General features: G+C 34.4%; 3 protein-coding genes across 5 annotated transcripts in view; 2 read left to right on the forward strand and 1 right to left on the reverse strand.

Annotated features, from left to right (window-relative positions):
• The first annotated feature begins 321 nt into the window (after positions 1-321).
• LOC136418696 (uncharacterized) lies at positions 322-1876 on the forward strand. The gene is made up of 5 exons (XM_066404844.1): positions 322-451; positions 713-1005; positions 1067-1298; positions 1354-1498; positions 1566-1876. The coding sequence occupies exons 1-5, from the start codon at positions 361-363 to the stop codon at positions 1735-1737; spliced, it is 933 nt and encodes a 310-aa protein (XP_066260941.1). The 5' UTR covers positions 322-360; the 3' UTR covers positions 1738-1876.
• Positions 1877-2637: 761 nt separating this feature from the next.
• The window catches only part of LOC136418697 (PIH1 domain-containing protein 1-like), a 33119-nt gene continuing 15380 nt past the window's right edge, over positions 2638-20376 (forward strand). The window contains exons 1-2 of one of the 3 annotated variants that reach the window (XM_066404847.1): positions 2638-2697; positions 3454-3532. In XM_066404847.1, the coding sequence (XP_066260944.1) occupies positions 2653-2697; positions 3454-3532 (124 nt within the window). In that variant the 5' untranslated portion in view covers positions 2638-2652. Of the gene's footprint in view, positions 2698-2989; positions 3156-3453; positions 3533-20376 lie in introns of those variants that run through there. The other 2 variants (XM_066404845.1, XM_066404846.1) reach the window with 2 other exon arrangements.
• LOC136418677 (multidrug resistance-associated protein 1-like) lies at positions 4138-17991 on the reverse strand. The gene is made up of 19 exons (XM_066404819.1): positions 17739-17991; positions 13265-13352; positions 12913-13203; positions 12180-12440; positions 11932-12125; positions 11300-11470; positions 10377-11239; positions 9766-10045; positions 8029-8255; positions 7533-7979; positions 7074-7247; positions 6832-7002; positions 6595-6776; positions 5841-6058; positions 5591-5786; positions 5346-5536; positions 5168-5284; positions 4898-5112; positions 4138-4839 (listed from the first exon to the last, which is right to left on the reverse strand). The coding sequence occupies exons 2-19, from the start codon at positions 13328-13330 to the stop codon at positions 4478-4480; spliced, it is 4626 nt and encodes a 1541-aa protein (XP_066260916.1). The 5' UTR covers positions 13331-13352; positions 17739-17991; the 3' UTR covers positions 4138-4477.

Genomic DNA, 20376 nt, shown 5'->3' on the forward strand with positions numbered 1-20376 from the left:
GGACTAAGGTAAATTGGGTTAAATCATCACTTTTTCGCCTCAGAAATCTGTGGTAGAATTTGGTACCAATCTTTCAAAGATACCCTGTATGTGAGATATTCCAAACATTTTTATATTCTACAAGCACAAAAAGAGGTACCGATCTATATACATAAATGCCACGACTTCAAAAGGATGATGCTTAATGATCAATGAGAAAAACATGAAACCGCAACTAGAGTGAACATATTTTGTCGCGTCACCATATTCGTAATGAGATTGTAGTGAGAGCAAATTGGCATCAAAATTATCGCAATTGAATTTTTGAGCATTTAGTTTTGCATTCGCCTTTGTCGCAATGTATTCGCAATCTAATTCACAATGATGAAATTGCAGGAAATTAACAACATTTCCTCCGACCGTGTGCAAAGTCTCGTTCGCTCCATTGACACTGTATTGTTTGACATAGACGGTAAGACTTTCATCTATTTAACTTTTAGTAATGTTTAATAATTTATTACGTGATGGACTGAAAAATAAATTAATCAAAAAGATCAAACAATTCAGCTTATCGTTATTACGGATGAAATAATTAAAAAAGTAAAATGACCTTGAATATGGCTCTCCAAATGAATTAAGAGTACTGGCAGTAAAATAGTAAATAAATAAAGATTGTTTATCTTTAATTAAATTGTTCACTATCTAAATAGTAACACAATAATACACATTTCAGGCGTCTTAATGCATGATGGAGTTATCATTCCTGGGTCGGATGATGCCGTGGTCAAGTTCAGGCAACTGGGGAAAAAAATTGGTTTTGTGACCAACAACGCCGTGTACACCGAAGGTCATCTGTTGAATAACTTAACGCCCTTTGGGGCAACGGAAGACGAGATTATCAACCCCAATTTGTCACTGCTGGAATATTTGAAAAAAATCGACCTCGAGGGAGATATTTATGCAATCGCGAGCCAAGCGTGCAAGGACCATCTAAGGCGCGCAGGATACAACATAATCGAATATAAGGTTCTCTCAGGAATGGCAGTTTCGGAACGAGTAATTCATTCTGAAATTTGAATATTTTCAGGACATTCAGTCGTCGGACCTTGAGGAAAATATGGGGGCAATAGCAGACCTCAAACAGACCTCCTTGGAAAGGTGCAAAAATGTTCGTTTAATCTATTTAGATACAGATTTGAACGTTTGCCAAGGAGCTCTGGAGGTAGCAAAAACGCTCCTGAATCACGTGGATGGGGTGGATCTCTTAACTGGAATGTGCGACGATCAAGCTCCAATTGGAAATAATTTTAGAATGATTTGTATGCCGAGCGTTTGCCTAAATAACTCTTGGTAAAGTGCAAAATTAATCTTCAGGTGCACGGTACTACATCGATGCGATGGAGAAATGGACCTGCAGGACCGCGTTAAGAGTGGGTAAACCAAGTAGTACTCTTGCAGATTTTGTTCGTTCAAAGTACGACATTTCCGATGGCGGTCGCGTGTTAATGGTGGGAGATAAGTGAGACACGTATTCTTAAATGAATAATTTATTTATCTCTACATTTTAATTTGTTTATTATTTTTAGCGTCGAAACAGACATAGCATTCGGTGTTCTTGCTGGTTACAAAACGTGCTTAGCACTGTCGGGTATTTGTACTAAAGAGAAGGTAGATAAATGGACTTTGGCAGAGGAGCTTAAGCCAGATTTTGTAATGAATAAATTGGGTGATCTTTACTCAATAATCAAAGATATGTAACGTTATTACGTTACACAACGTCATTATAAACATATCCAAACGATTGCTCAAATATATGCTCAAATATAAACGTATGCCTAAGTATAAAAGTATCGATGCTACCACCATCAGAACGTGTACCTCATAAATATTTTATTATCGTTTTCCTTTATAGATAAAAGTTAATTATAAATCAGAAGTTCCGGCATTTTTTTTTAACAGTGAACGTTTTAATCTGTAGCACGCACGTTTCCTCATGAAAGCTCTTGTTCTGGCAAAAATATCGACCCGATTTCTAGTGTTCGCAGCAATTAATTATACATTACTCATTCGTTTATCAATATTTATCACGGTGTACTAAACTTTTCAAATATTCCCCAAGAAAAATCAAAGAGATTTAAGTCTGAGGAGTGAATTGGCCAGTACACAGGGCAACCTCGTTCAATCCACCGCTCTGGGAAAATCTGATCCAAATTTGCTCTGGCAGGTAAGCTAAAGCGAGGGGCCAATTCATCATGTATAAAAAGTGTTATTTGCAAGGGACACACGGCATTTCAGATAAGCAGAATAAAAGAAAAAATGATAAAAGTATTATGATCAAAAATTAAAATTTTAACTTTCAACACCTTATATCCCTAAAAAAAACATTTGTGTTTTAATATTTTCAGTTCTCTAATTTCCCATTGTCGATCAATCGCCCTGTATAAGATATACATAAATCGTCACTGTTAAGGGGATTCCTTCGATTTCACAGCCATATTTTCTAATTTTTCAAAAAGGGTGAAAATTTCCGCTAATGTCCTAAAAAGCGCGGAAGACTGTAAAAATAATGTTAATCCATTTCTACGAGAGATTTTAGATGTAAATCATCGCATAACATAGTATTCGTAATAGTGAATTTTCACCAAGTTCCTTTGGTTCAGAGTACTCGCCCCGATGGAGGAACTGTATACTGAACACTCTCGACTACGGGCTAACGAGGTTAGATATCGGGAGTATTACAGTACTAATCGGGAGTATAAATTTATGATCATTTATTTCATTCCATATGATTTGAATGATTTCGAAATACCGTCTTTCCACTTTTGATGTCTTCCGCCACTTCAAAATCCAGAAGTCATAGACTTCCATTAGTGGAAGTTTGAATACATTGTGAACTCCTTTCCATGTCGTCTCTTCTTATTAGAACTTCTTGTAAGCTGATACGCATAAATTGACGTTAGACTTAACCTCATTTTTGTCTTGTTTATTTTTGGTGATTTGAATTTGTATTTTTCCTGTTGTTCCTGTGTTATTAGAAACTTTCATACTGATTGATAATATAAAACGCGTGTAAAGCAGTATTAGCAAGGAGACGAGATAAATAATGTCATCTTCGAACCCAATATTCCTAGACGTAGATTCCAGCATTGTGGAAAGCAATCTACGCATTACGGTAAGTTCCCTTTTAATTTTCATTGCTTAAAGGATTTTCTAGTCTTTGCTTAGGCCCCAAAAATGGGCCCATTTTCCTTTGATCTTCCTGTACAAAATATAATAAAAAATTCTATTAAATGAATGTTACTAATTTTTGAACTGAAAAGTATTTAGCTAGTTTCGCCAATAAACATAAAAAAGTTGTACTTACCTGCATTTTGATAATATTACCGTACATTGTAACATTCCTCAGCGTTGTAACTAGAATTAGATATGAAGAAATCTTATTCCTTCGCTTATATCGTTGTATGTAACTTTCAGGGAGATTCGGATGAACTGGACAAACTCATTGACAGTGTCATTCCTCAGTTCCCTTCCAAGTTAGTTAAACCTCATCCAGGTAAGGTTATAGTTAAAGCATTTCAATAAGGTTTGACAGTTAGTTGATGCATTTTTTTTGAAAAGTTGATGCAGGTTTTAGTACAGAATTGCAGATTTTTTGTTAATGTATTGCCATAAGGATTATTGGTAATTTGTGGACATTTAGTAAGCACGAATAAGAATTCTCGAAGAATTATTTTTGCACTAGTTTTTCCTATAGAGAATGCTCGTATGTAAATCAGAATTGAGTCAGAATAGATTGGAAACAAAGTAATCTAGCAATTGCAAGAAGCAACGATCAATAAGTCATAACTTAACGTGAATTTAGACCACAATTTCTTAAAGCTCATGTCATCATTCTGTCCCCAGTTGCTTTTATAAATGAACCAAACTGCCGTTTGAAAGTTAAAAAGTCCTTGATTATGTTTTTTTAACCATCTAATATTAACCTGAACTAAGCTCTTGTAATTGGTCGAAAGGTGGGAACGTACCCTAAAGTACCACTCATGTGATGATTGATGAAATCACATGAAATTTAATTTTTTTAATCCATTGCACGTTGCTGTGAATTTTTAACAATGGTAATTTGTTTGTTTTTAGATGAACTTTGAAATGAATACATACTTATTATTATTATACTCATTGTTATTGTAAACGATATCTTACAATGTATTGGTGTAAACAATATTTACAAACTGCTGTACATGACTAAGTCATTTTTTAATGTAAAGATCTTTAAGCAGATATACTCACACCTTTTAACTTTCTTATTTAAAGACTCGGATAAATTTGTCAGATACAAAAGTTGCAGACTTTAATTTTACCTGACACGTTTTTGAAGTTTTTAAGTAAAAATGTTAAAGGATATGTGCATGCCCCCATGAAGACCCTGTACACTAAAAGCTTTTTATCACAATTACGCACACATTTAAACGTCAATTTTCCTTTTGCTCCTGATTAAAACTTAATGTGCCAATCCTGCATCTTTACACATTCCAAAGAATATTGATTTTTTATTCTCTAACAAACTGTCCGGGCTATCAAATTCGGCTATTTCTCCCATATTCAACACCAATACCCTATCAGAATCAATGATAGTGTTTAATCTGTGGGCTATTGTAAGTACTGTGCACTCCGCAAAGGCAGCGCGGATGGTCTTTTGGATAAGATCGTCAGTTTCCAAATCAACAGCAGCTGTCGCTTCGTCCAAAATGAGGACTTTCGTTTTCCTTAACAGGGCTCTTGCCAAACAGACCAATTGTCTTTGACCTACTGAAAGATTTTCTCCCCCTTCGGATATTTTGTGATATAAACCGCCAGTCAATGCTAAAGAAATTATCATAATTATCATCATCATCCTTCAAATATAAAACAAAGTAATTACCATTAGCAAAGTTCTTTAAGTGGGCCATTTCCAATGCTGCCCAGACCTCCTCATCTGAATATTTTTCAAATGGGTCTAAATTCATTCTAAGAGATCCCGAAAACAAAATTGCATCTTGTGGAATGATTGTCAAACGCGACCTGACGTCGTGCAATCCTAATTCCGAGATGTTTTTCCCATCTATTAGTATTTCTCCTTTGGTAGCTTCAATTATTCTGAAAAAGGTTGAAAGTATTAACTCATTGGCTCACATAATCATTTAGAACCTACCTAAAGAGGGCTAAGGTGAGGCTAGATTTTCCAGCCCCAGTTCTTCCTACTATACCAACTTTTTCACCTCCTTTGATGCTGAAGCTGATTCCTTTGAGAACTAAATCTAGTCCAGGTCTAAAAACAGTTAATTCGTCACACCTCTGTAGCTTATAGCAAATGAACTTTTGCAGTTTACCTATATTTCACACTATACTCTTTGAACTCCACGAAGCCAGTCTCGGGCCACGTTATGGCTGGTGTTTTGCTGGGAATTTCCCATGGAGCCTCCCTTTCCTTTTCACCGTATTCTTTAATACGTTCCACTGCGACAATGGTTGTTTCCACATCTGAGATCATTCTTACCAAGAAATTCAGGGTGTTAGTGATCTGTTAGAGAAATTTTCCATCAAAAATAATTTGGCTACAAGCTTAAGTACGTACGTTCATAGAATAGGTGACAGACAGTCCCACAAGGGCCGGATTCAAGTCTTTCGCCAATACTGCAAATAGGGCTGCGAATAGGATAATTAAATTTCCAATAGTTTCCAGTCGTATTGACAGCCATCTGTTGCACCAATTCATCGGGTACATAGTTTTCTGATTTATGTCTACTTTCTCCTCAGACACCATTGTGAATCTTGAATAAGTTTTTATTTAGTCTCCTGTCTTAGTAGAATACGGATGTTGTTACCTTTGGACTTGGTTGTATGCTCGAATAACATGAGTACCAGTCAAAGTTTCCCCAAAGTGAGAGTAAATGGGAGATCGAGAAACTGACTCGATTCTTCTTAATTGTCTTGTGGAGGCCACGTAATAACGTTGGATGAATATGTAAATGATCAAGAGAGGGATAATTACAGCCGTAAAAAGTGGAGTTGTGAAGCAGATCACAGCAATGGTTCCTACTACCTAGAGAAAAAATGATAATGAGTTAAGAATTTACCAAAAACTTAATTTTTTCACCAGTTTTTTTATTTAGTTCAGCTTAGCTAGGTTTGCCGAAATTCAAGAATGGCAGAATATGATACGTTTGCCCAAAAATAATAGCTACTTATGTAACTAGTTAGGAAATGTATAATTTTATGTAACGAGTGGAATTTTGCGGGATGAGTAAAGTGAGGCCCCGCAATAGGGCACGAGTTACATGAAATTGCATTTCTTAATGAGTTTCATACGTGATTTTTTGTTTTACTTTGACTATTCGATGGAGAAAGCACGTGAAAATCGCATACATATGAACACAAATATTCAAGCTTCACTCCGTATCAGTAAAACTATAGCAACTATTATTGCTCCAGGTCCGAGGTACAAGAAGGAATAAAATTCCCTAAAAGTTTGCGTATCTCTAACAGTTTTCAAATTTTGCACTATGATAAAAAAATTATAAAAACCTTCGACGCAGGTAGAACCTTCGACTAAATTATTAAATATTAAACCACACTTACTCTAAAAGTGTTTTGGAAAAAAACGTTAAAAGCCATAGGCAGCCTCAAATCAATACTGATAATATCACCGGAAAATCTGCTTAAAATACGGCCTGAAGGTGTAGTATCGAAAAAGGACATCGGCATTCGCAGCACGTTTTTCAGCATGAAATTGTGTAATATTGTAGCTGCTCTCATGGTTCCTATATTGCAAATCCTTATTAGTAACAATATATTTGAACTAAAACTTTACCTCACCTTTGGCGAATATGAGCGCAGATGATAATACCGAAATTGCTTGAGCGAGTCCAAGAGCACCATACACTCCCAAATATTTATCTCGAAGGGCAGTATCCACCTTTCCATCAACTATCATGTTGGGGTCTTCAGACCACCATCCGAGCCACACGTTTGTAAATATACCAAACACTGGATAGAAAAGTTTTTATTAGATATTTCCAGGTTTTTAAATGTTATTTCATTTGTCGCACTGTACTCACAATGAAAATTGATACTAAATATTATGGTCCCCAGAATGAAAATAAAACCAATAGCTTTCAGATAATAGACGTATACATCCTTCTTGACGTTGCCTTTTTCGGTTTTTTCTTCAGTGATCAGTTTGCCGTTAGGAATAGGTCTCTTGAGTTCTAACGCCCCTTTTCCTTCTAAAACTAATAATACAAAATTATTTAATAATTTATAACCATATAATAGTGAAAATAAATAGAAAAGTAAAAAATTGAAAATAGCAGATAAAAAATATTTTAAAAATGTTAATTGAACAAACCCCGGTACATGTATTCAAAATCATTTCGGGGCTTGCATTATTATAAGTTGTATGACATAAGAGCGAGAACGACAGGCTTTCAGTATTTTATAGAATGTCTGGCAGACAACTTTATGTGTTTTTTTTTGTGCGAACTTTTTGAGTAACAATTTTATTATTATCATTTTACCTGTATCAGGCTTCATACTGCCTTTTCGCGCCGTACTGATTTTCCTTACTGTCGTACTGGGCCTCCTCTTAGAACTTTTGACACTCCTCAAGCTCTCTCTGGATTCAGTCCTGCCAAGCCCATTGATTCCATGCTGCGAACCAATGGAGGCAGACTCGGATATTCGAGATCTTTGCCTGGAAATGGTTTTCTGAAACTCGGGGGCAATCGGCGTGTCTTCTAACTGTTGTTGCAATTCGTCCAATTCATCTTCGTCCTCAACTTCTTCAGTTATGTGTTGCATGATAAATTCGGCAAATGCACCTTTATTCGACAGGAGATCTGTGTAGCTTCCAGTCTCTGATATTGATCCGTCTTTCAAGCAAATAATTTTATCGGTTTGCGGGAGGTATGTTATCGAATGTGTGACCAGCAACCTTGTTTTGTTTTTCAATAATCCGTTTGGACCTAAAAGATTTCCTCTGGTTACAAGATTTTTTTAAAGTAAATAGTTTACCGATAAGGTTATCGAAAATATGTTTGCCCACATGAGAATCAACAGCGCTCAATGGATCATCCAGCAAATACAGCTCTGTATCTGAATAGACAGCTCTAGCCAAGCTGATCCTCTGCTTTTGACCTCCAGATAAGTTAATTCCCTTTTCACCAATTTCAGTCTGATCACCATTAGCCAGCATTTCGAAGTCAGGCCTTAACGCACACGCTTCGACAATCTGCTGGTATCTGCAAAGAGCATTCAGTTCAACATTCACAAATTTTAAGAATGATAAATGGGGAGTTCGAGTGTGCTAATTTGAACAATGATTTTAAGTGAGTTTTAAAAAGAATGCAGATTGGAAGAAAATGCAAATTTGGAAACATTTATACATAGAAAAACGTCGAAAACTATTTTTTTGAGAAGTCACACGGTGGTAAATCGTGTTGTTTAAACGGCTATTTTTTAATTTGAAGGTGAGAACAGAATTGACGTAGAGTTTATGCATCGGAAGCATTTTTGTGACATTTTTATATACAGGGTGTCCCGGTTTGTTTTGGACAAATTGGTATGGGAGATAAACCTCATTATTTTAAATAAAAAAGTTCATATGAACATGGGTCCAATCTCGATCGGTAGCGGAGTTACAGGAAGTTAAAATTTAAGAAAAAAATAGATTTTTATTTTATTGTGCTGGACCTAGTACAGATAGACCCTTCAAATTTTATGTACATATTAAGTAATAAGTGCCGCTTAAAACGAGTGTAAATTTCCCCAATTACTATACAGGGTATTGCATTTTCCGAGGTCTTGATGCATAAAATCCTTTAAAAAAATTTGCTCGTACGCCACTGATGAATTTTTATATATTTTTTAACTTCTCCCATCTATTACCTAAATTTTGACTCTCTTCGTTTTTGGTCGAATTCTGTTTCATTTCCTCATAAAATAATTAATTTATAAATTCAGTCAAATCTACAGACGTCAAGAAATTCATACTATTTCGACATTTCATATTAGTTGAACTATCACCTTACACATTACTTTTGAAAATATTTGACTCCTTTTAACTTTATTCTTTAAAATTTAAATTCTTTGTATTATTCTTTTTTTTTATGAAAAAGCAATTACAGACATATAGAAAAAAGAATAAATTTGTATTCAATTATTTTAAATATTATATTTAAACATTTGTCGCGAAGAAACATTATTTTGATAGTTAAACTAATATGGAAATGTCAAAATAGTATGAATTTCTTGACGTCTGTAGATTTGACTGAATTTATAAATTAATTATTTTATGAGGAAATGGAACAGAATTCGACCAAAAACGAAGAGAGTCAAAATTTAGATAATAGATGGGAGAAGTTAAAAAATATATAAAAATTCATCAGTGGCGTACGAGTAAATTTTTTTAAAGGATTTTATGCATCAAGACCTCGGAAAATGCAATACCCTGTATAGTAATTGGGGAAATTTACTCTCGTTTTAAGCGGCACTTATTACTTAATATGTACATAAAATTTGAAGGGTCTATCTGTACTAGGTTCAGCACAATAAAATAAAAACCTATTTTTTTCTTAAATTTTAACTCCTTGTAACTCCGCTACCGATCGAGATCGGACCCATGTTCATATGAACTTTTTTATTTAAAATAATAAGATTTATCTCCCATATCAATTTATCTGAAATAAACCGGGACAACCTATATATGTGTATACACATAGACGCACATATAATAATGTAAGTATCTATTACTTGAGCTTATCAAATGGATTTCCGAAGGTAATGTTGTCTTGAACTGTAGCGTTCTGTATCCACGCCTGTTGCGGTACGTAAGCTACAGAGCCCCAGGTGTTCACTTTTCCGTCAATGATGTCCATTTCTCCAGAAATGGCGCTGATGAGGCTGCTTTTCCCAGCACCCACAGCGCCCACCACGGCTGTTAGACTGTTGCTGGCTACTGTTAAGTTGATATTTTTCAGGATCGGTTCCTCTCCCCAAGTGAAAGTTCCTCTCTCGATCGTAATAGGTTTATCTAATAAAATGATAATGTTTGTGAAATCAAAATGAGAAGCATAGTATCTATTATATATAGGGTGTTTGTTTTGGACTTTGGTTGGTTTTGGCACTCTAATTTGAAGTTTAATACGTGTTGTTTTAAAATTTTTAAAAATTCTATGACTCTCAGATGTTTAGTTTTGGTCTTGGTTTGTGCGGGTCAGTTTTTAAGGAAATGGAAAAGTGTAACTTTCTACAGTGAAATGCGTTCGGAAAATAGTCACTTTCCGTACGCATTTAAATTATTTTTGTAACATTTTACAATATGACAAGACTTCGTTTGTGAAAAATTCGCATTTTGCACTTACCTTTATTTTCGTTGTGCGTCACATAAGGTTCCAACTCATCTGCATTCAAGAACGAATTTATTCTTTTAATTGATACAAAAGTTTGTACCATTTGCATGATAACGTTTGGCAGCATTGCCATTGGCATTCTGAGAAGATTCAGCAGGGCCAGAGATACGAAGGCTTTGGCGGGGTCCAGAATATTATTTTCGTCAATTAATACGTATGTGGCAAAAGTACCACATGACACTATGAAAGGCGTACAATTCCATATAAATTGACTGCCGGCATTGAGGTAGGCAGACGCCTTCAAAGTTTTTATCTCTTTGTCTCTTATGTTCATCACTTTCTTCTCAAAACTTTCCTCCCAGGCATATAACTTTAAAACTTTAATCCCGCTTAGAACTTCGTTCATCACTTTCACCCTTTCATCTTTACTCTTCATTTGCTTCACTTGAAGGTTTTTTGATTTGTTTACTATTACTGAATTGATCGGGATTAAAGCGAGCATCACCACTAAACCTGCGAACACTGCTACTCCTAATTCTTGGTAGAGAAAACTGAGTGCCAAAACGATGCTGACTGGAGCTGACCACAGCATATTGACGAACATGACCATCTCTTGAAACTTCTGAGCATCGCTGGACATTAGATTGACGATTTCGCCTACAGTTTTGTTTTTACGAGCCGAATTGGATATCCTGAGGGACTTGCGATAAATTGCCGCAGTAAGGATGGTTCTGGAATGGACTCCTACGATGAAGAATCTGTCTATTTGGACGCTGTTCACGAAAGTTATAAAAGCTGCCACAAGGAACATGGTGAATGCGTAAAGTATACCTTTCCATAGAGGGTCATCTGAACCAGTGTATGATATGATAAGTCTGAAATTGTGAATTAAAGGTTATGGGAGTTTTGAAAGTCAAATCGCATAGTTGGCTCACCCTAATAGTTTTGGATTTGCAAATTGGATAATATCAGTTATTAGACGCATACAAAAGCCGAACATGAAAGGCTTCCATAGGCAGGCCCAAAGAGGGGGCACTATCGAAGTGTCCTTTCGTTTTTCAATCGTTGCATTCGCAGAGCTTGCATCGATCTTGGCTTGGTATTTTCTAAAATATTTAATTTACAATGAATTAATTCATAATGGATTCCGTTAATTATTGATTAAGAATTAATTGGGTTAATTGTTGACTATAATAATTAACAAAAAATTAAAAATATGAATTTAAAAATTAACAAATATGGATGTCTAGCTTGAGAATTTTGTAAACTGCAGTAGATACAGAATTTGTAAACGGGGACAATTTAGCGAGTAATGAAATAGCTAAAACATTTTTCAGAACTGGTAGAGGAACAACACAACTGACAGAAAAAACTTAAAATTTTCAGAGATAATTAATTTTTTCGTTAATTAATTTCCAATTAATTTTTTTCAAAAACTGAAAACTAGTAAATTAGTTTACAAAATTTGTTTTCGTCATTTCTGCCCATTTAGAAAGATTTCCATGTAAATTATCGATATTTTGGATACATTTTGCTATACATAAAATGAGGTTCAAATTATGATTACTTTTTATGTTTCTGCATCCTGTCTAAAAATTTTTGCTCAAATATTGGGACTAAAGCTCCAGAAGTGTGCTGGTACTCCAAGTCATACATATCCTTCATTTCCAAAGGTCTTTTAAACCCTTTGTACATAAATGGTTCCAAGAAGCAAAATGTGGCTCTATTGAGGAAGCTGGATCGTGATTCTGGGCACGGATTCTAAATAACTTATCACTTATATTTGCTATCGTTTCTGTTAATTTAAATGTTTACCTCAGTTTTTCCATATGGATAGACCTTTGGAATTCCTTCTGCGAAGCAATTGAGCAGCAGCATAGCTATGACAAGCGGGTAATACATTAAGTAGCTTAGGTATTCGTAGTAATCTTTGATAGCGTCATTTTGTGCCATCTTGATCTCAGAACGAAGTTGCGGCATACCACACACTGCGCATAGCAACCAAAACAGAAAGAGCACCCCGGAGGATTGAACTCCATAGTTTTTATTTTTATACGCCAATATCACAGCCAGACTCTACAAATATTTCATAATGTAAATAAACATATTCTAAATAATAGTTTTCTTGATGCAAGCGTGCAGTAAAAGGTCTTTACCGCACACTTGTAATGAGATATCTTTATCGTAGTTCATTATTAACTGAAGTGTGCCGTGCATCCGTTATTCAACTGCAGTCCCTGTGGGGTAAAACATTGTTTTCTGCCCTTGTTAGTAAATAACTTTTTATTGCGCATGCATTATAACTGAAGTTTTATACACACCTCAGCGTGCATAAAACGGTTTTTATGGAGCAGGTGTAGCTACCAAGGAAACAATATTAAAAATTTCAATTTCGGTATATCTAAACAAACACTGCGGCAAATTCATAACAGTTCTTGACGCGTAAAAATACTATAATTTGGAATAAAAGTATTTTATAATATTCGTGAGGTTTAATGAAATTAACTAAAATTAGTACAATGAACTAAAGTGATTTGTATATACTTACGAAGGTAATAAACTTTAGTAATGGCATAAAAATTTGCACTTTAGTATTAACGTCCCCTCCGGCACTGGTAATAAAATCACTGAAAGTCACCGTACAAATGAGTGCATTTATTAACAGCTTCAGAAAGTTTTTCCAATTCCATGGAATGTATTTGTTAGGACTGGAAACTTGGAAATACACTTGCAGCGGTGCAAACAGCCATAGGAATAGACAGGGTATCCATACGAGAACGGTTTTTTCAAAGCATTGCGTGAATTCTGGATCGTCGGTGTTCCATGTTAATGTGGAGTTCTGGAAATCGGTGTTCTTGAAAGTAGAATTCCTCAAAGTCATAAAATAGCAAAGTACTCACCCAAAATGTGGACCCACAAAATTTGTCTAAAGCTTTGGTGCCTATCCACGATTGGTGATTGCTCATGATAAATAACTGGATTTAGATACTGAAAAATTTAATAATCACATTTCAATTTTACAATTCACACTTTAATCTTCGAATTCCGGGAATTCGCGATTATTATTTTTGGACCCGAAAAAAAAACTATATGTAGAGGGTGTTGTTCGGACTTCTTGCATGTTGTAAATCATTGTCCATCTCCCGTTGTAAATCACGGCCAAGGGAAAGAATACCCTTTGTTGGAAAGGAGACACATGGGTCCACTTGTACCGTTTACAAGTGGACAACGGCTAGGAAACGTGTGCTGCACATGGAATGCAGATGACCAAGGATCAGAGAGACAGGCAATGGTGATATACAACAAGAGCGCAGAACACCCTTGGCAAGTGATCGAAACGGGCGCACTTGATATCCTTCGGGAATTTTTGTTGTCACTGTCTTAGTTGTTATCTTCGTTACTTGTTAAAATAAATACGTTAAAAATCCATCACGACTGAGCAGTTAATTCCTCACGCGTGCGTCATTCACGAACCCCTATTTACCACTGAGCATTACGAGATGATATGAGGATAGTCACCACTAAATCCTACAGGTGTTTCTAAAAATTCTTCATTAAAAAATACGGAAATTCCTATTAACATGCAATCGAAAATGGTTCACCACCGAGGTACAGGGTGTTAATAGGGTTTAAAAATGGTTTTCTTTTTATAGCTCCTGGAGTTTATTAAATAATTAGGTCAAAATAATATACTCGATAGGACATGTTAGTGGGAGCTGATAGTCTACAGATCGATGGTTGCTGAGATTGGGCATAAAATGATCAGGAAATAATAAGGAGCCAGATCTCAAACTCCATCTTGTATTCCTCAAATCTATTGACGCATCACACGGCTATACCCCAAAGAATAATACTCACCTCAATTGATCTATACTCTAATAAGTAGAGAGGAACAAGTGAGTCATATTCAAATAAACAAAATAACATTAAAATAAAAACTAAATATGTTGTTGTTGAGATTTTTGAAAAATTGAGAATAGTTCCAGAAGTACACTCAACATATAGATGGCGATTTTTTTGTTAAAAATTTGCCTATGTCACAAAGACCTAACTTTAAAAAGTTTATGTTTAAAGGTTAAGGGTGCTACGTTGATTTGTGTTTATTTTGAAACCGTTTTTAGTAAACGCTTTTAGAGATTTTGTGAAAAATGAGACATCGATATGTGATCCATTACTTTCATTTGAAAGGTCTTAGTCCATCCAACGTCAAAGTGGAGTTAGATTCTATTCTGGGGGAATTTGGCCCTTTGCTAAAAACTATAAAATGTTGGGGGGCAGAGTTTAAACGCGATCGTATGAGCTGCTAAGATGAACTCTGCAGTGGTCGACTCAATGAGGTGACCACTCCAGAAATTGTGGTCAAAACCCATAAACCTGTACTAGAAAACCGTCGGCTAAAATTGCGTGAGCTATCAGACATGATATACTTTTCAAAAACTACTCTACATCACATTTTAACCGAATAATGATTTATGAGGAAGCTGTGCACAAGGTGAGTGCCTGCCGCGATTACTCACAATTGAACAAAAAGAAATTATTTGGCAAAATTTCGCAGTAATAAAACCGAATTTTTGCCTTGATTTATAACTATTGATAAAACAATAGTTCATCATTTCACACCTGAGACGAAAGAGCACTCAAAACAATGGACTCAAAGGGGAAAATTGGCTTCAAAGAAGGCGAAAACCGTTCCATCTGCAGAAAAGGTGATGGCATCAGTTTTTTTAGATTTACGTGGGATAATTTTTACTATCTTTCTAAAGGAAAAACAATAAACGAAGAATATTATAGAAATTTATTGCAGCGTTTGAGCGAAGACATTAGGAAAATGCGATAGCATTTGATGAAAAAGAAAGTCTTGTTTCATCAATACAACGCACAAGTCCACATTTTCGTCATTGCGATGGTCAAAATCAATCAACTTGGTTTCGAACTTTTTCTTCACTCACCTTATTCGCCAAATTAGGCCCCCTCTGATTATTTTCTATTTCCAAACTTGAAAAAAAGAGGTGGAGTTCGAGGTTGATGTCTATTTTGAAACATTGGAAACTTCTTACTATTTATAAACAGAGTATAGAAGCTATGGAACATCGTTGGGAAAAATGTGTAAATCACAAAGGAGACTATGTTGAGAAATAATGTAATATCTTCCAATTTTTTTTCTTTGTGTTTCAAGTGTTAGGTCAAGTACTTCTGAGACTATCCTCGTATATGAACTATTTAAGAGGAAAAGAGAGCTGAGAATGGAATGATCATATTTCATTCGAATAATGCAGAAGGTGTCTTATAAAAATATTGAAAGATCAATCAAAAACATCAACTCCGGTCAACGTGAAATTCTCCCAGAAGAACTAATTAAAAAAGGAAGATATAAATAGGTACCTACATACTCTCCATTTATTTATGTATGATATTTTTTAATCAATTCTACAGTGTCACTGACCATGATTCTTAGAAAACTGTCGTAAACACCTATGTAAACCTGAGATGAGTTTCATTCAGGAAATAGACCTTGATAATGTTCTTATCATTTTATTTGTAATATACTGACACTGTAGAAACATTCACATTAGGATGATTTTTCTAAAACTTGTAATTTGCGTAAGCTACCTGTTAAGTTTATGATTAACTTTATCGAATGTTTGTAAAAATGATGCTAAAAATTGAGTTCGCATGAAAAAGCAAAAGCCGGAATGCTATTTTCCACTTCCCCTATTCAAATAAGGTTAAAAATAGAACTATAAAACAAAAGATTATCAAAAAATTAACACTAATTGTAAGACAATAAACCAAAGTGGTGTATATTTTATTCCTGATATCTCTATTATTTTGCACTTTAAAGCGCGCTTTTGAATGTCTTTCGTATCAGTAAAACAGTTATGTATATGTACAGGACGAGTCAGTTTATACTGACATTTTATGAAGAAAACTATTTTAAGTCAAGCATTTTATATAAACATTGATCGAAAACCCCTTATTTACTTAGATACAGGTTATCAAAATAATAGTTAAACACTTTTTTATTATTTCTCTTGCAGCTCCTACACTTTGTGAGATAATTTAATGGCACTTTTATTTTGTCGATAGTCGTTTCGACTTGATAAAAATGATTTTAAAATATACCGAGTCGTATTTTTCAAGCCTTCTTTTACAATTCAGAACTTTTTGCGATGCAACACTGAGTATTTATTTTTTAAAAGTTTGATTTTTCGACTCTAAAACCGCTTTCGAGCTGCTTGAGAAAATAACAAAGCTGTTTTTTTCCACTCGCCTTACTCAAGTCTGTGCCTTTTCCATGTCGTTTTTCAGGAAGAATTGAGTGTTTTCAGTTTTTTATTCTAGAATAGCTTGAGAACTGTTGTACACGCGACAAGAAATCCAACTTCTTGAAAGTGAGTATTAAGTGGACTACTATAAGGAAGTTCTGAATTGTAAAAGAGGGCACGTTCCAATAAAAAATATCATTCAGTAAATTTTAAAAATGAATTCGTTAAAATGTAACGTGTAGCCGATCGAAGGCAACTAACAGTAAAATTTGAGTAATTATCTCAAAAACTATAGGAGACACTTCCCAGAAAAAGATATTATCCTGTAAATTAAAAAAAAATTTCGGTGTACATAACACGTAGCAGATCGAAAGCAATCTGCAGTAAAACAACTTTGTCAGTTATCTTAAAAACCATGAGAGTCTGTCTCCAGAAAAATATCACCAAGTGGATTTTTAAATAATGTCAATATAATAAAAAATTGTTTCAATTATCCCTAAAACTATGGGAGTTTGTCGCTTGAAAGCATAGCACCCTGTAGATTTTAAAATTATTTCTATTAGCAAAACGTGCAGCCGATCGAAAACAACTTATAGTAAAAATTCAAGTAATTATCTCAAAAATTATACGAGGTTTAATACTCTGTATCTCGGAAATTAAAAGTTCTTCGACATTGATTTTTTGATTGATTTCACTCAGAACAAGGTTCTCCATCAAGTGCGTAATAAATACTATCTCGATTTGCATACTTACACACACCTTACTGCTATTTCCGACGTTTAACAGTGCGTATTGCATAGCCATTAATATATTCGTATGAAACACGAATGAATTCCGCTGATTAGTTCGAAGATGTTTTTTTTTCGCGCAGACCTTTTTAATGTATCTTATCACCATTTTTAATTGTGAAGGATGTTCGTTGTTCTTCCTGTTTACTAGCGATGAACCGAAATACTGGCCGTAGCAAAAATCCCATAAAGGTCTTCCGAATCGGCAATAATCGAATAATTTCCACGCATTATGCCGATCAATACATTAACTAAACTGGTCGAGGTTAGGTTCAGTTACACAAGTTCTTAACGATAAGATAGTGAAATGGAATACGTACCCCTTGAAAACTGACCAAACTATCTAGTTTTAACCCTTCCACAATGTTGCACAAAACTTCCTCATGCCTAACTAGTTTTTTCGAGGCGTCCTGTATTTTAACATAACTTAATGACTGTCGTTGTGGTATTTGATTAATTAATCATAACTCATTGCACCACATCAAAATTGTTTAGATTGTAAGTTTGCTAAAGTAGATAATATTATTAACTCACGATCAGTTTCGAGTTGTTCTGGACCCACAGCCGCGCTCGGCACAATCGACACTAAAAAGTAATCATCTGTTCCATTGCATTTTCATATTTGTAGATAGTAAGGCCAATTATTTACTGAGTGTTACAATTGATGTGTGTTGTCCTAGGGCCAGAGGCGTATTATATCATATTTTTTTAGTTTTTATTCAAAATTACAACGGATTCGAGTTAATCCTATTTTGCGTACCGCTGCGAGTAAATTGTTGTAACCGGTTCTGCATACAGGTTCTATGGCTAAATGTTCGTCGATTATTTGTTATGATGGTGATTCATAAACCCGACGGAAATTCTAAATCACTGCTGGTAAAAATAGAAACAATTAGATTGGGAACGCCACTGAGTTCATGTATGTTTGAATATATAGAGTCGTTATCATTTTACCTACTAATACCTCACAGATTTGGCATTAAGAGCGTGACGGGATGAATTTTGAAGTTGCCGATGACGCCATTCCATACAATTTCCTTTAAATAACCGAATTTTTGGGATAGCTGATTCAACTTAAGTGCTCTATTATCACCCAAACGTGACTGATACTTTTGCATTCATTATAAAATTGTGTTGTAATAAATTGAATTCACAATATAAGGAATTTATTACTTTTTATTCCTCTTTTATTTTTCACTCATCTTTCTTTTTTCTGTAAATCTGCGTTTGAGGCGAGTTGTTCGTTTTTTCTTATATCTTTTTTGGGAATAAACAGAATTTGTTATTTTCATTCCTGTTTTATTGTTTATTCAGCGTTCTCTTTTGTAGATTAGAGGTGAATTATTCATTTTCCCTTTTTTTTTTTAGTTTCGCTTCACACACACATAAGTAAAGATTCTTGGAGCTATACAATTTCACACTATTTTCAGTTATAACTTGGCCCTTTACTAAAATTTCTGCTAAAGCTTTCTCTTTTCTGAGAGTTCGGATGAAAATACTTCTTAACAATTCAGTGATAAACCATCATCAAAACCTAGGAAAAATTAATTAGACCATGGAAAATGGCGGCCAAATAACTAAATTGTATGGAATGTGATAAGTAAAGTGTGTGAAACATTGGAAAATTTCTCTTTTCAATCAATGTAGAATTTCAGATAAAAATAAAATATTTACAAAAAGCTTCAGTCATTAAATAAAACTCATACATAAGCACAGTAGTATCACTGTAGATACCATTGCAAACTATGACATTTGGACCACTCTGTACATATTTAATGAAAGGTTTAATTAATTCAGAAATTACTGAGTTTGATCTACAAGGTACCAAATAGTAATTGAACTCTTCTATAGTACTAGACCTATACCTATAGGTATTTCTTTATTGCATATTGACACCCCCATTGGTTTCTTTAATCCAAACAATGGTGAAATGTGATAAATATAGAATTTGCGTACGTTTTCACAAACGATTTTTAACAAAATTTTTGTTTTTAAAAAAATAAAAAAATAAAAACTCATATTACACTTTATATGAACGCATTATATGTATGTCAAATTGCACATATTCGATCAACAGAAACACTGAAGTCCATTTAATTTCCCTTAAAAATCCAATAAAATTATTATAATTCATTAATTAACTTAGTTCAGGTTAGAGATTGTGAAGAGTCAAATTGTATAAATTAAAATATCTAGAAAACCACTTGTTTGAACGGTTTACCAAGAAAATCTTTCATGTAGTTTTTCGCAAAATTAATAATATATGAGGGGGGGGGGGGGGTCAGTTTTTTTGGATATGAATTTTTGCATTAGGAATCTATAGTTCCGTTGCAATTTTACTTAATAACTGGAAAACCACTCTACTTAAAATATCGAGTAATTTTTATACCCTGGGCATAATTCTCTACTTTTACGCCCGATGCTGAAAGCTGCCACAATCAAATAATGGTGTAATAATATTAAAATTATAAAGCTGTTCGCAATAAAATTCCCGATGCACGTCACAAATTGCCCAGAAGGCAATATGTGACGCAAAATTGGGACAAGAAAAAATTTAAGCAAAACATTTTTAAGTTTGGCCTGCTAATGAAAATACTATGAAGTTTTTCATTTTACTTTATAATTAACAAATATAGCAAATAATGATTTCAATAAAACTTGTAAATATTGGCTAAATTCGAATTTCATTATCGCCAGGTTGGTGACACTATATTTTAATTTACGACGTTGGCGTTAAGATTTTATGAATTATTGCCGCCTTTTTAAGTGACTATATTTTTTTGGCAATTTTGACTTGCAACTCCAGATCCTTTTCTTAGTATTAGTGTAAAAACTGTTTTTTTAAGCACACAAAGGATAGTGTGCATATGCAGGGTAAGTTCTTTTCGATGATTAGTAAAGGGATTTCGAAAACTAGCACAGTGACGAAATCGGTTAAATAGGGAAATAATTTCAGCT

This window comes from Euwallacea similis, chromosome 36 (genome assembly GCF_039881205.1).
Source record: "Euwallacea similis isolate ESF13 chromosome 36, ESF131.1, whole genome shotgun sequence".
Lineage (NCBI taxonomy): Eukaryota > Metazoa > Arthropoda > Insecta > Coleoptera > Curculionidae > Euwallacea > Euwallacea similis.

Coding starts and splice junctions, on each gene's coding strand:
- LOC136418696 (XM_066404844.1), top strand. CDS start 361: ATGATGAAATTGCAGGAAATTAACAACATTTCCTCCGACCGTGTGCAA. Junction 452..712: donor TGTATTGTTTGACATAGACG/GTAAGACTTTCA, acceptor TACACATTTCAG/GCGTCTTAATGCATGATGGA. Junction 1,006..1,066: donor ACAACATAATCGAATATAAG/GTTCTCTCAGGA, acceptor GAATATTTTCAG/GACATTCAGTCGTCGGACCT.
- LOC136418677 (XM_066404819.1), bottom strand. CDS start 13,330: ATGAGCAATCACCAATCGTGGATAGGCACCAAAGCTTTAGACAAATTT. Junction 11,471..11,931: donor AGGATGCAGAAACATAAAAA/GTAATCATAATT, acceptor TAAATATTTTAG/AAAATACCAAGCCAAGATCG. Junction 7,248..7,532: donor CAGTATGAAGCCTGATACAG/GTAAAATGATAA, acceptor TTGTATTATTAG/TTTTAGAAGGAAAAGGGGCG.